The sequence below is a fragment of the Panulirus ornatus genome, chromosome 50, assembly GCF_036320965.1.
Source record: "Panulirus ornatus isolate Po-2019 chromosome 50, ASM3632096v1, whole genome shotgun sequence".
In the NCBI taxonomy this organism is placed as follows: domain Eukaryota; kingdom Metazoa; phylum Arthropoda; class Malacostraca; order Decapoda; family Palinuridae; genus Panulirus; species Panulirus ornatus.
In genome coordinates this window covers 23533873-23548724 of record NC_092273.1, presented here as the reverse complement: position 1 = coordinate 23548724, position 14852 = coordinate 23533873, and the positions used below count along the sequence as shown (strand labels likewise).

General features: G+C 38.0%; 1 protein-coding gene across 1 annotated transcript in view; it reads right to left on the bottom strand.

Moving 5' to 3' along the window:
- LOC139764666 (UPAR/Ly6 domain-containing protein crok-like) overlaps positions 1-14852 on the bottom strand; it is a 24012-nt gene extending 9160 nt beyond the window's left edge. Inside the window, exons 1-2 of the mRNA XM_071691536.1 lie at positions 14730-14852; positions 8753-8908 (exon numbers count right to left, since the gene is read on the bottom strand). Of these exons, the coding sequence (XP_071547637.1) occupies positions 8753-8908; positions 14730-14796 (223 nt within the window). The 5' untranslated portion in view covers positions 14797-14852. The remainder of the gene's footprint in view (positions 1-8752; positions 8909-14729) is intronic.

The following is a 14852-nucleotide window of genomic DNA, read 5'->3' as shown; positions in this document are numbered from 1 at the left end:
TGCTTTGAAGAATGTATGTGAGAAATACTTAGAAAAGCAAATGGACTTGCATGTAGCATTTATGGATCTGGAGAAGGCATATGATAGAGTTGATAGAGATGCTCTGTGGAAGGTATTAAGAATACATGGTGTGGAAGGCAAGTTGTTAGAAGCAGTAAAAAGTTTTCATCGAGGATGTAAGGCATGTGTACGTGTAGGAAGAGAGGAAAGTGATTGGTTCTCAGTGAAAGTTGGTTTGCAGCAGGGTTGCATGATGTCTCCTTGGTTGTTTGATTTGTTTATGGATGGGGTTGTTAGGGAGGTGAATGTAAGAGTTTTGGAAAGAGGGGTAAGTATGCAGTCTGTTGTGGATGAGAGAGTTTGGGAAGTGAGTCAGTTGTTGTTTGCTGATGATACAGCACTGGTGGCTGATTTGGGTGATAAACTGCAGAAGCTGGTGATTGAGTTTGGTAAAGAGTGTGAAAGAAGAAAGCTGAGAGTAAATGTGAATAAAAGCAAGGTTATTAGGTACAGTAGAGTTGAGGGATAAGTCAAATGGGAGGTAAGTTTGAGTGGAGAAAAACGAGGAAGTGAAGTGTTTTAGATATCTGGGAGTGGATTTGGCAGCGGATGGAACCATGGAAGCAGAAGTGAATCATAGGGTGGGGGAGGGGGCGAAAGTTCTGAGGGCGTTGAAGAATGTGTAGAAGTCAAGAATGTTATCTTGGAAAGCAAAAATGGGTATGTTTGAAGGAATAGTGGTTCCAACAATGATATATGGTTGCGAGGCGTGGGCTATAGATAGAGTTGTGTGGAGAATGGTGGATGTGCTGAAAATGAGATGTTTGAGGACAATATGTGGTGTGAGGTGGTTTGATCGAGTAAGTAATGAAAGGGTAAGAGAGATGTGTGGTGGTAAAAAGAGTGTGGTGGAGAAGAGGGTGTTTTGAAATGGTTTGGGCACATGGAGAGAATGAGTGAGGAAAGATTGACCAAGAGGATATATGTGTCAGAGGTGGAGGGAACGAGAAGTGGGAGACCAAATTGGAGATGGAAAGATGGAGTGAAAAAGATTTTGAGTGATCAGGGCCTGAACATGCAGGAGGGTGAAAGGCGTGCAAGGAATAAAGTGAATCGGAACGATGTGGTATACCGGGGTCGACATGCTGTCAATGGATTGAACCAGGGCATGTGAAGCATCTGGGGTAAACCATGGAAAGTTCTGTGGGGCCTGGATGTGGAAAGGGAGCTGTGGTTTTGGTGCATTATACATGACAGCTAGAGACTGAGTGTGAACGAATGTGGCATTTGTTGTCTTTTCCTAGCGCTACCTCGCGCACATGGGGGGGGGGGGGGGGGATTTCATGTGTGGCGGGGTTGCGACAGGAATGAATAAGGGCAGACAGTATGAATTATGTACATGTGTACATATGTATATGTCTGTGTGTGTATATATATGTATACATTGAGATGTATAGGTATGCATATATGCATGTGTGGACGTGTATGTATATACATGTGTGTGTGTGTGGGTGGGTTGGGCCGTTCTTACGTCTGTTTCCTTGCGCTACCTCGCTAACGCGGGAGACAGCGACAAAGTATAATATCAATAATACAATACTCTTACCCGTAAATTACTTACTCGGTCAACCACCTCACACCACAAATTGCCCTCAAACATTTCATTTCCAACACATCCACTCTCCTCCACACTGCCTTGTCTGTAGCCCATGCCTCACATCCATATTATATTGTTGGGACTACTATTCCTTTGAACATTCCCATTTTTGCCCAAACAGATAACGTTCTCTCTTTCCACACATTTTTCAGTGCCTCCAGAACCTTTGCCCACTCCCTAACCCTATGATTCTCTTCCTTTCACTGCCATATCTAGTCCCAGGTATCTAAAACACAAAACTTTTCCAAACTTTCACCATTCAAACACACCACAACAAACCTATCCCTCAACCCTGCTAAACCTAATAACCTTGCTTTTATTCACATTCACTCATTTTTTTCTTTTCAAATAATCTTCCAAACTCAGTCAGTAACTCTTGCAGTTTCTCACCCAAATCTGCCACCAGTACTCTGTAATCAGCAAACAACTGACTCATTTCCCAGGCCCTCTCATCCCCCCAAGACTGCATAGCATGTGCCCCCTTTCTAATTTTTTGCATTTACCTCCCTCAACACCACATCTATAAACAAAGTGAACAACCATAGTGACATCACAGACCAACCTTCACTTGGAACCATTCTCTCTCCTCTCCTTACACCCTTGTTAAAAACCTCTCTGCTTCCAGCAGCTTTCCTTTCACGCCTTATATTCGTAAGACTTTATCATATGCTTTCTCCAGGTTTACAAATGCCACATACAAATCCATCAGTTTTTTCAAGTATTTCTCACACACATTCTTTAAACAGACACCACTTCTGAAACCACACTGCTCCTCTATAGTCTGATGCTCTGTACATGCCTTCATGCTGTCAATCAATACCTTACCATACAACTTACCAGGTATACTCTACAAACTTATACTCTGTAGTTTGAAGGCTCACCTTAACATGATCCATACATACACTTAAAATTCTTACCAACCAATAAACGAGTCGCCCCATTTCTTAATAAATTCGATGAGAATACCATCCACTCCAGCCGCCTTGCCACATTTCATCTTATGCAAGGCTTTAACTACCTCTTCTCCCTTCACCAAACCACTCTCCATGATTCATTCACTTTGCATACCACCCCTAATCAAACATCCTACATCTACCACTCTATCATCAAATACATTTAATAGTCTTTCAAAATACTCACTTTATCACTACCTGTTATCACTTCCTCTTTTGCCACCTTCACCGATGTTCCCATTTGTTCTTTTGTCTTTCACACATTTACCTCCTTCCAAAACATCTTTTTGTCATGTTCTTTACTCCTATATATATCTCACAGAAATTTTAGGAATCCTTTTGGTAATATGAGCCATATTCAGTATTTCTTATGTGTTAATTCCTTTTCTTTATTGTTTGATATTACACATCTTTATTTTACAAAAAAAAAAAAACTTTTTGTTTACTGTATTTCCTTTAATGCATCCAAAGGACAGGAGTTTCATTCATTCAGTTAAAATATATTCCAAGGCTATCCTGAACTGGCAGAAGCCAGAAGAAAAGATAGCTTTTTCAGAAGGTCCAACAATACATGTTGCTGTAACTGTTAATTTTAGGGACATACTGAATTTGAAAAACTTAATTCAGTAGTTGGTGAAAGGGGCAACAGCTAAGGAAGGAGTAGTAAATTGTAGATTGATGTGAGTAGAACTGAAAGTGGAGGGTTAGAGATGGGTGATTACTGGTGCTTATGCAAGTATTTTGGAAACAGCTTAGTGAGTGTGTTAGTAGTTCTGTTGTAAAAGACCAGGTAATATTGTTGGGTGATTTAAATGCGAAATGGCAGTTGAGGGTGTATACCTGGTGCGCATGGTGTATTCAGTGTTATGAATGGAAATGGTGAAGAGCTTGTGGCGTTGTGCTGAAGAAAGACTGGTGACTGGGAATACCAGGTTTAAAAGGAGAGATATACACAAGTATGTGTATGTGAGTAGGAAAGATGGTCAAATGGTATCATTAGATTATGTATTCATTGATAGGTGTGTAAAAGAGAGACTTTTGGATATAAATGTGCTGAGAGAGGTAAATGGTGGTATATCTGATCACTATCCTGTGGATGCAATGGTGAAGATTTATATGTTTATGAAAAAGAGGAAACAATGTCAGGGAGAAGAAAGTAAGTGAACTTGGAAAAGAGATGTGTGTGAAGAAATGCCTCCAGAGATTGAGTGATGAATGACAAAAGATGAGAGCAAATGAAGTGAGGGGAGTGGGTGAGGAATGGAGGGTATTTGGGCAAGTAGTGATGGCATGTGCAAGAGATGCATGCAGCAAGCAAAAGGTGGGAGGCTGGCAGATTAGAAATGGTACCAAGTGGTGAGATGAAGTAAAGTTGCTAGTGACAGAGAAAGAGAGGCATTTGAGTGGTACTTACATAACACAGATGATTGGGAGATGTATAAGAAAAAGAAGCAGGAGATCAAGAAGGTGCAGGGGTTGAAAAAAAAAGGGCAAATGAGAGTTGGGGTAAGAGAGTCTCAGTAAACTTTAGGGACATAAAAAGATGTTTCGGAAGTAGGTAAATAATGTGTGAAAGACAAGAGAACAAATGGGAATGTCAGTGACGGGGCAAAAGGGGAAGTGATAACAGATGGTGATGAAGTGAGAAGATGGAGTATATTGTAGGGCTGTAAAATGTGTTTGAAGATAGAGTGGCAGATGTAGGGTGTTTAAGTTGGAGTGGTATGCGAAGTGTAAGTTGTGGAGAGTGCTTTTTGGTAAGGGAGAAAAGATGGTGAAAGCCTTACATAGATAAAATGCAGCAAAACAGTTAGAATGGATGGTATTGCAGTTGAATTTATTAAGAAAGAGGGTGACTTGTTGATTGGTTGGTAAGGATATTCAGTGTATGTATGGATCATGAAGTGCCAGAGGATTGGAAGAATGCATGAATAGTATCACTGTATAAAGGCAAAAGGGATAAAAGTGAGTGTTCAAACTACAAAGGTATAAGTTTGTTGAGTATTCCTGAAGGGTACTGTTGAGAAGGTGAAGGCATGTACAGAGCATCAAATTGGGGAAGAGCAGTGTGGTTTCAGATGTTTGCTCTGAAGAATGTGTGTGAGAAATTCTTAGAAAAGCATATCATAGATTTAATTAGAGATGCTCTATGTAGTTCTTAAGAATATATGGTGTGGGTGATGAGCTGCTAGAAGCAATGAGTTTTTATCAAGGGTGTAATGCATGAGTAGGAAGAGAGGAGTGAATGTTAGTTTAATTTGTTTATGGACGGGGTGGTGAGGGAGGTATCAAGTCTTGGAGAGAAGGACAAGTATGCAGTCTGTGGGGGATGAGAGGGATTAGGAAGTGAGTCAGTTGTTGTTTGCCAATGAGACAGCACTGGTGGCTGAGTTGAGTGAGAAAACTGCAGAAGTTGGTGACTATGGAAAAGTGTGTGAAAGTTGAGAGTAAATATGAATAAAACCAAGATTATTAGGTTCAGAAGGGACAAGTTAGTTGGGATGTAAGTTTGAATGGAGAAAAATTGCAGGAAGTGAAGTGCTTTAGATATCTGGGAGTGGACTTCGTAGCAAATGGAACCACAGAAGCAGAAGCAAGTCATAAGGTGAGGGAGAAGGCAAAGGTTCTCGGAATGCTGAACAATGTGGAATGAGAGAACACTATCTTGGAGAGCAAAATTGGGTATGTTTGAAGGAAAAGTAGTTCTAAGAACAAAAATAAATCTTTGTACGGCACAGGCTATAGACAAGGTTGCATGGAGGAGGGTGGATGTGCTGGTAATGAAATATAAGATGGTTTGATCAAGTAAGTAATGAAAGGGTAAGAGAGATGAGGTAATATGAGTGTGGGTGAGAGAGCAGATGATGGTGTGTTGAAACGGTTTGGACATATGGACAGAACAAGTGAGGAATGGTTGACAAAGAGGATGTATGTGTCAGAAGCGAAAGGAGGAGTGAAAAAGATTTTGAGCGATCAGGGCCTGGACATGCAGGAGGGTGAGAGGCTTGCATGGAAGAGAATGAACTGGAACACTGTGGTATATTAGGGTCAACGTGCTGTCATGGGGCTGAACCAGGGCTTGTTAAACGTTGGGTAAACTGTGGAAAGGTCTGTGAGGCCTGCATGTGGATTGGGAGCTTGGGTTTTGGTGCATTATACATGACAGAGACCGAGTGTGAACAAATGCGGCCTTTTTTTTTTTTTTTTTTTTTTTTTTTTTTTTCCTGGGGGTAGCAATGCTGTTTCCTGTGGGGCAGGGTAGTGCCAGGAATGGATGAAGTCAAGCAAGTACGAATATGTACATGTGTATATATGTCCATGTATGGGCATTTATGTGTATGAGTGGATGGGCCATTCTTCATCAGTTTCCTGGTGCAACCTTCCTGAAGCAGGAAATGGCGATCAAGTATAATAATAATAAATGAAAATATATGTATATGAGGGGATGTGTCCGTCTGTTTCTTAGCCTTGCCTAGCTTACACAGGAAATGGCAATCAAGTATGAAAAAAAAAAAATCAAATTCATTACCTGAAGATTTAGAAGAAAAAAATTAAGCAATGGTGAAATGGAATAGTGAAAAAATAAATGAAATAATGACTTTCTGTAATGCTACCATTCTAATTTTTATTACTCTACTGTACTCCCACTTCCATGATATCAAAGTAAACCTTACAGACGTTCAACTATTTGGATAGTAATCAAATCATTTCCTGAGAACCCGAGTTTTCTTAAGTGTACAAAACAGACTTTGCCACTTGTCACTTCAGCGATGTAAGGTAGATGATATACACAACAGATAGACATTTCTGGTTACTTGGTCGTCATACTAATAAATTCCTATGTCCTTTCATAATTAACATAAAATTTTCCACAAAAAAATTCAATTATCAATAATCATAAATATATGAATATCATAGGTATAAAAATTAGCTGCTGATAACAAATTCAAATATTTAATATTAATTTAATGTTCTTTAGTACATTTGCAGAGCTGCCAACCATTATATTTCTGCCTGTTTATTACTTTGAAATAAATATGGCAGCTCAACTTGGTAAATTTTTTTTTTCACATTCTGGTCATGTTCATGTATTATGTATGTAATGTATGGGAAGTTCACTAGAGTGCACTGATCAATATATAGTGTATGTTCTCATTGCACACTCAAGTACTAATGCAGTGTACAAAATAACAGTTGGACATGTCACTTTCTGATCAATTCGTGGAAATTACCACGAAGGCCTTATCCTGCGATCACATCTATAGCTTGTGTATCCAGGCAGGCAAATGAAGAGTAAAAATTTTGTAAGAAAAATCAAATCATCAGTGCATAAGTTACATCATCATATCAGTTTAATAGAGCCTAAACCATTAATTCAGATAAAATGAAGTACTATGTATAAACCTGATCCTTTCCTGCAAAATTTAGTGCAGCTATTCTCTAACAAACCAGTGAAAATGTTCCTATTACCATAACAAATGCCAAATCATATCTGTGTAAAACATTTAAAAACCGATATGACAAGGAAAATCAATTAGACAATGACCAATTCAGAATGGAAGAGTTTGAATAGGTCACAATGTTACAGCCATCTCCCACATGGGAAAACTGGGTCCTTGTGTTTTGATGTTTTGGCTTGTAGTTGTACATATCACATATGACTTGTCAAGTGAAGTTGTGATAAATTTCTGAAGAAGTGCAATCTGGCAACTACTGCTTATAACAAAAAGCTTTTTATCCAGGACTGAATATGTGCAGACAAACAAACATTAGAGCCTCTGTTGACTTAGTTCGAGGACTGAAAATGAAACACTACTGACTAGATACTTTGTTGGTTTTAATGTGAACAATTGTGGACTATCCACATGTAGATAAATGAATGGCATAACAGCATGATCAGTGGACATCACAAATTCCTGTATTCAAAATGCAGCCTTTATTGCACGTGGTTATATGTTTCATTTTGCATTTTTTTTTTTACTCAGAATCCCTTATTTTTGCCATTTGTTCCCCCCCCCCCCTTTTTTTTTTTTTTTACAAGGTTGGCAGCTCTGCATTTGAAATTGTACTGGAGATAAAACAAAAAGGGGGAAAGGGCATTTACCAAGAAGACCCTTTTAATCACTCCAAACATACCAAACTAGCAAGAGAAACAATTTGGTGTCTCGAGTAATAAATGTTGCATGAACACAACTTACAAACATGCACAAGGAAAGTTACAGAAAGGAAATCATGCACTCGCATTAATAAAGTAGCTTAACGTCTCCAATTGTAAATATATACTGAATGCAAACATACTGTGATAACATTACACACTGAATGACACAAACTCTACATGTATAAGAAACATGACCACCAATAAATTTACACAAACAATGCATTAATAAACACAAATTACATCTATTATCCATAGAGAGGTGCACAAGTGTTAGCTTAACTAGAAATAACATTCTTTTACACTTATATTTACAGAATAATCAGTTGATACCATGTATGGAAGAAACATTCAAAATGTAAGTTTTGAAGATTTAAAGACCATTCCTTTACTGAAAGCAGAGCTTGATGAGTAGAGAAAAATTGCTTCAGGCAGAGTTAAAATCCACTTTACCAAAGAAAATGATGTGTATCCATGAAGATTTGTCTTCTGTGACCATCATAAAAGATGTAAGGCTGGTGGATATTCATTCACAGGGGCTTACTGACCATGCAGTAGTTTGCTCAAGACTTGAAAGTAAATTGGCAAGATTGAACTTGCCATCACTACTCATTGTTTACCACCATTATTTGTGCCTCAGGCCTGTTCTGTCAGGAATCAAGAAATAGATTTTCACGAAAGAAAGGGAAGGGAGGGAATCCTGAACAGATATCCCTAGGGCTCGATCAATGTTGGAGAGAAGGCTTTTCATTCTTCAAAACCTACACTTCTCTTCCAAGGACTGAGCCCTATGAACATCTAAAGAGCATATCTACACATAAGAAGAAAGCCTTAAATAAAAACCTCAGTAACAACATCAGAAATAAGCTTATGCTTCATGACTTATTTTGCTCGTTTGGGATCATCATCTTCAGGTGACATGAGGAAAGTCAACCAGATCAACAGGTATAGCTAATGCAATCACAGTTTAATAGCTCAATAACTAACCTTTCATCCTTGTTTTACGACACATGGTAGCAGGAACCCCACGAAGATGAGGCATATCCCCTTCCAGACTGCAGTCTTTTGGGGTAGCAGTTGAATTATCAAATGGATCACTGCAGAAGGGGTCCAACATGCTGTTGCAAAACCAGCATTTTATACCTGGAATAAAAATATTTTATCAGTAACAGAGTATGTTGTAGTCAGAGAATATTAAAGCGGAAAGAATCATTGGAAAAAGACTAAGGTAACCAATTGTGATGTAACAGCAAGGATCATATGTTTATATGCTAAATTGTTGCAAATGCTTGTTATTTGAGTTACCAGTTTTGTTTGTTTATTCTTTCATGCTTGTTCACTATTTTATTTATTGTGATCTGTAAATGTGAAGAGTTTTATTTCAATAATTAAGAGCTAAAGCCTCAATTAAGAAAAATAATGCATCATTTAACTTGGGTCAGTTACTTGTGCTTTTTCTTTCTTTCATGAAAAGTTGGATATGTTCTAAAACGTATGGTAAATCTTATAGATAGCTGCCATCATGAGTTGAGTCAAACTATGCACGTGGGTAACCCATATGGCAATAGTGACATATCAAGATATTTGCAGTTGTATATCAAGTGTATGCTGCTACATATATGTGAACCTATTCAACTAAGAAACATCTAATTCCAGTGGAAAGGAAAACATCTGATTTAAGTCACTGCCTAAATGTTTATCCCTAGGGATGTATGAGAAAAATACTACCCATGCATTTCCTGTGTGCTGTAAAAAGCAACTACAAGGGGGGCTGGAATCTTCTTCTACAGTGTAACTTAATATCTTTCAAAAGGAGGAACAGAAAAAGGAATTAAGCAAGGATTCCCCCCCTCCCCCAAGGATCAGTTGCCTGTTTCTGACAACTTCATTAGCTTTGTAAATCACAAACAAGCAAGAAAAACTTACACATTTGTAAAGTAAGGGGAGGATGCACAAGTGTATAAGTTATCTAGAACAGACAGTTAATCATCAAAATTCTTGCTTTTTAAGTCAAACATTTTCTTGATCATTAAATTCTCTTGCAATTGATTATAAATGGGATTGCATTGCCTTGGTTGTTTGCACTAATACGTTTGCTGATCAGATACCAAAAAGTATTGGCATATCCTCCTCTACATTTAGTCTCGACAAAATTATGTGAAAAGCATCTGAGAATATTATAAAATATGTTAGGACAAAACAATCATTTCAGTACTAATGGACATACTTATAAAGTACTTATATAAGCTAGAGTTCATTATGTGCATTTCATGAAATTCAGGCAAATAATATGCTGGTTAATACTACAAAAAGTTTTAAGTACATGATAAGGAAATGTTCCACAAAATAATTGCAGCTTTTAACAGACCCAAATTAGAGCATGCATCTAAAATTTTGTCACCACACTTAGAGAAACACAAGGAACTAGAGGGAAGGGCAACAAAGATGGTAACAGAAACAAGACAGCTGAGGATGAGGTTAGAAGCCCACTCTGGGAGGGATAATAATCAGGTAAGACTTAATATCTTTACATTTCTTAACTGGAGGAAGTGAAGTGTTTTAGATATCTGGGAGTGGATCTGTCAGCGGATGGAACCATGGAAGCGGAAGTGGATCATAGGGTGGGGGAGGGGGCGAAAATTTTGGGAGCCTTGAAAAATGTGTGGAAGTCGAGAACATTATCCCGGAAAGCAAAAATGGGTATGTTTGAAGGAATAGTAGTTCCAACAATGTTGTATGGTTGCGAGGCGTGGGCTATGGATAGAGTTGTGCGCAGGAGGATGGATGTGCTGGAAATGAGATGTTTGAGGACAATGTGTGGTGTGAGGTGGTTTGATCGAGTAAGTAACGTAAGGGTAAGAGAGATGTGTGGAAATAAAAAGAGCGTGGTTGAGAGAGCAGAAGAGAGTGTTTAAAATGGTTTGGGCACATGGAGAGAATGAGTGAGGAAAGATTGACCAAGAGGATATATGTGTCGGAGGTGGAGGGAACGAGGAGAAGAGGGAGACCAAATTGGAGGTGGAAAGATGGAGTGAAAAAGATTTTGTGTGATCGGGGCCTGAACATGCAGGAGGGTAAAAGGAGGGCAAGGAATAGAGTGAATTGGAGCGATGTGGTATACAGGGGTTGACGTGCTGTCAGTGGATTGAATCAAGGCATGTGAAGCGTCCGGGGTAAACCATGGAAAGCTGTGTAGGTATGTATATTTGTGTGTGTGGACGTGTGTATGTACATGTGTATGGGGGGGGTTGGGCCATTTCTTTCGTCTGTTTCCTTGCGCTACCTCGCAATACGCGGGAGACAGCGACAAAGTATAAAAAAAAAAAAAAATTCTTAATTAAACTGCCAATATCAACATTGAACAATTCTTTAAAGGATAATAAAAAGGAACAAGAGGGTCACACCAGAAACTAAGCAAGGACTGTATCAGAAAAGATGCAAAGTACTTCTGTAGTGTTGAAGTTGTGGATGAAGGAAATCGGTAAGTAATGAAACTGCACGTAGACTTTATACTGGAGTTTAAAATTTCTTATAAATGCTACTAAAGAAAGCTTAACAAATTGGGTTCTATGAGTGAGGAAGTCCCTACCTGTACATTACATAATAGGTAATTACACTCCTCCATACTAAAACGGAAGGACTTGCATTTCATGTCACAATATATCCTTATTCTTGTCTGAAAGAGGATGAGATTTTTATAAACTGGATTTCAACAGTGTACTTATGAGAAGAATTGTAATAGTGAAAACATAGATTTATATAAGTGAGGAATGTCAGAACTTCATCAGAGTACTAATTAACAGAGGCAATATATTTATGACTTAGAGGCCCATATTCTGAGCTGAGACATTTGTAATTAGTTTTGAGAATTATCAAGAGACTTCTGTTTCTTCATCAAGTAACTTTGGTTTAGGAGAGCGTTCTAGATTTATATGAATTCAACTTTCATGCTAAAATTAATGTCTTCATTAGATGGAGCATAACAGTACATGAAAGCACAGCAGACATACTGTGCCCCTGATAGGTAATGATATTTAAAATAAAAAGAGGATAGATAGCTTCGTAGCTGGCTGCAAAACCACAGTCATCCACAAAGGCTTCACCTCTAAAACTCACTCGCCCCACAGTGGAGTTGTCGAGAGAGCAGTTCTTTCTTCATCCTTCTTCAGCATCTTCCTACATGACTTCCCATTACCTCCTCTCCTTGGAAACCTTACAATCACAACTCTCCACACCACAGTAGCAACATTATGCGTGGCTCAATGGCTAATCTAGAACAAAATGTCCACATCTCCATATAAGTCTTCATCCACCCTTTTAATCCCAGACAGAATCAAATCCAGCCAACCCCTTCCAGTCACCTTGTACAGGGATCACTCCCACCGAACAAAGCACCAACTGTTCCATGCATCACATACGACATGCACATGACATTCCCTACACAAACAACATCCTATAGAGCAAATGCCTAAGGGCATTAACAATACCAGATTTGAGCATGAAAAAGAATCCTCTACAAACATTTCATCAGCTCCAACCTAAACTACCGCAAACCTGCCTCTTTATCCAGCCTTTCAAAATCAAATTAATTATATATATATATATATATATATATATATATATATATATAAAGCTGAAAACTACACACAACTGAGCATTCACAACAATCACTGGCTGCCCCAAGTCAAAATAAAAAGCGTACATCTATCTCAATCTTAGCAAATTCTATTCACAGAATCCCTATGCCCAACAACTACTACAATGTAAAAACACACTCACACTGAGATGACTGGCCAAGCACTAGACAATCATCCTCCCAAGTTAGTCATAAACACCACCCCACCAGACGTATAAATATCAGAAACCACAATCCTCAAACATACGAGTCACACTCCCACCCATGCTCGACACCATCCATCTCTACAACACTACAAACACAATTCGTCATATCTTCAGACCCATCATAATCATGACGCAAATATGACAATGAGGACACCATACATTTGTTGCTCAATTACCCCATGCTTTCATCACATTTAGGAAAAAAAAATTCTCTTTGCTCCTTATTCCTCCCATTGACACTTACCATATTTCAATTATGGCCTAGCCTCAATGTAAACTTTTGGAGCTTTGTACATAAAAATATATAATAGTCAAGGTGTCCAAGGTTGGTGAAACAACTTTTGTCGAAACCAAGCATTTCTTCTCACCTGTTAGCACACATGTAAAATCATACCCAATGCACCATCCTTTTAACTGTCTTAAGATGACAAATTTATTATTACAGTCCTTAATATGGCATGAGTACCTGCCTTTGTTTCAAATTTCAATTTTGCAAATTTCTTTGGATTTTCCTTCACCTATTATCATTTATTTCTCACACTATTTTGTTTTATTTCCATATAATTACTGTCCACACCTGATCTCTGACTGTACATCATTCCTTGTAGACTTCCCAATCATTGCGTTTCTGTATCTAGTGTACGAGTTTTCCTTTATTCATGAATCCTGGGAAGAGCTTTACTATAATAGGTGTGTATATTTCAAGTTTTTTTTCTCCTGTATCACATTATGATACCCTTTGCTATAATCTCTACCGTATCAAAAATGTTTTCAGTAAGTCTATTTCAGGTACACAAAACTCTTAGCTCTGGATATGGAATGATCTTGTTCTGTGAAGTTTAACAAATACAGTAATAATTGCGGATATGAATTGAGATTTAATTTTATGGATGATAATAAATAAGGCATTAACAGGGATATGTATATCAAGAAAAATATAGAGGGATAATTAACATAAAAGTGAAAAATAACTTTAAAATAATCAACTGAGCTTAGTCGCCAAAATAATGGTAGAAATATACCAACAGAAAATTCCTCTGGGGATTGCAGGATAGATCACTGTGTCATCTGTTTGACAATAACTTGAACCACACGAGCAGTACTCAATCATGGGTATAGCTGCCATATTTTGAGTAAAATCAACGAATATTAAGATAAAGCTCGAATTCTAGGGAGGTTCGGTGGTATGATCACCATTTCAGACATTGTTAGGTTTGGTTTGGCCACGGCATAAATTTTTTTCCAGTAGTTTTTGATATGTTCTGAACAATTCAGACCTTCATTTCTATCACAAATCGCTACAAACTTCTCATTAAGGGTTCCCAGTGTCGCTGGAAGATGGGAGGTGATATCTCAAAATGTCACGAAGACTTCTGTAAATATGAAGGTCAAAATTGAGCAAAAAATGTCGAAAAATCAACAGGAAAAACATAATTTCAACTTCCACACAGGCCTATGTCCCAAATGGTAATTGTACATGATACTTGAGGAGGTCAAGAGATTCTGTTGATTTATCAGTAAAAGAATCCCATAATTTTATGTATAACTTCATATTTTCCCAGATATACTATAATCACTTAATATTTGTTCTAATATATATATATATATATATATATATATATATATATATATATATATACGGAGCATAAAGGTGACCCCATCCTTAAAGGTGAACAAGTTCACGACCTTATACAATACCGTTATGTCTATCCAAGTCTTAATATATCTATTGATTAACGTTGGTTCAGTGCTGGGAAGGACGTCTTCCTCCATTATTAATTAAAAAACTTAATTTGCGATTTAATAATAGAATGCCATTCTGGCCTACATTATTAGTGTAGAATATGAAGGTTTAATAATGATTAACATATATTTACGAGGCTTCTCTCTCGTATGAGGAAATACAACACCTTATATTGAAGTAAAATGTCTATAAATGGTATTAAAAAAAAGCTCAAAATACTTAGAAAATATTGATATGCCAAGTACACACACACACGCCATCAAGGCCCAGGACTCGCCTTGACCAACATTCACCAATTTTCAAAGTAATCTAACGACCCAATTACTCTTCACTACCACCCATTGCCCCAAGAGCTTGAACGACCGTTTGCAGACCTACCTTGTGCGGTTGTTAGCATGTGTAACAAGAGGAGGGAGAGAGGTAGGAGTGACCTGGCAGGGTACATTTTGAAGTTTGTGATGTCTGGTAAACAAGCGCGTTGTTCCTCTGGGGGTAACGTGT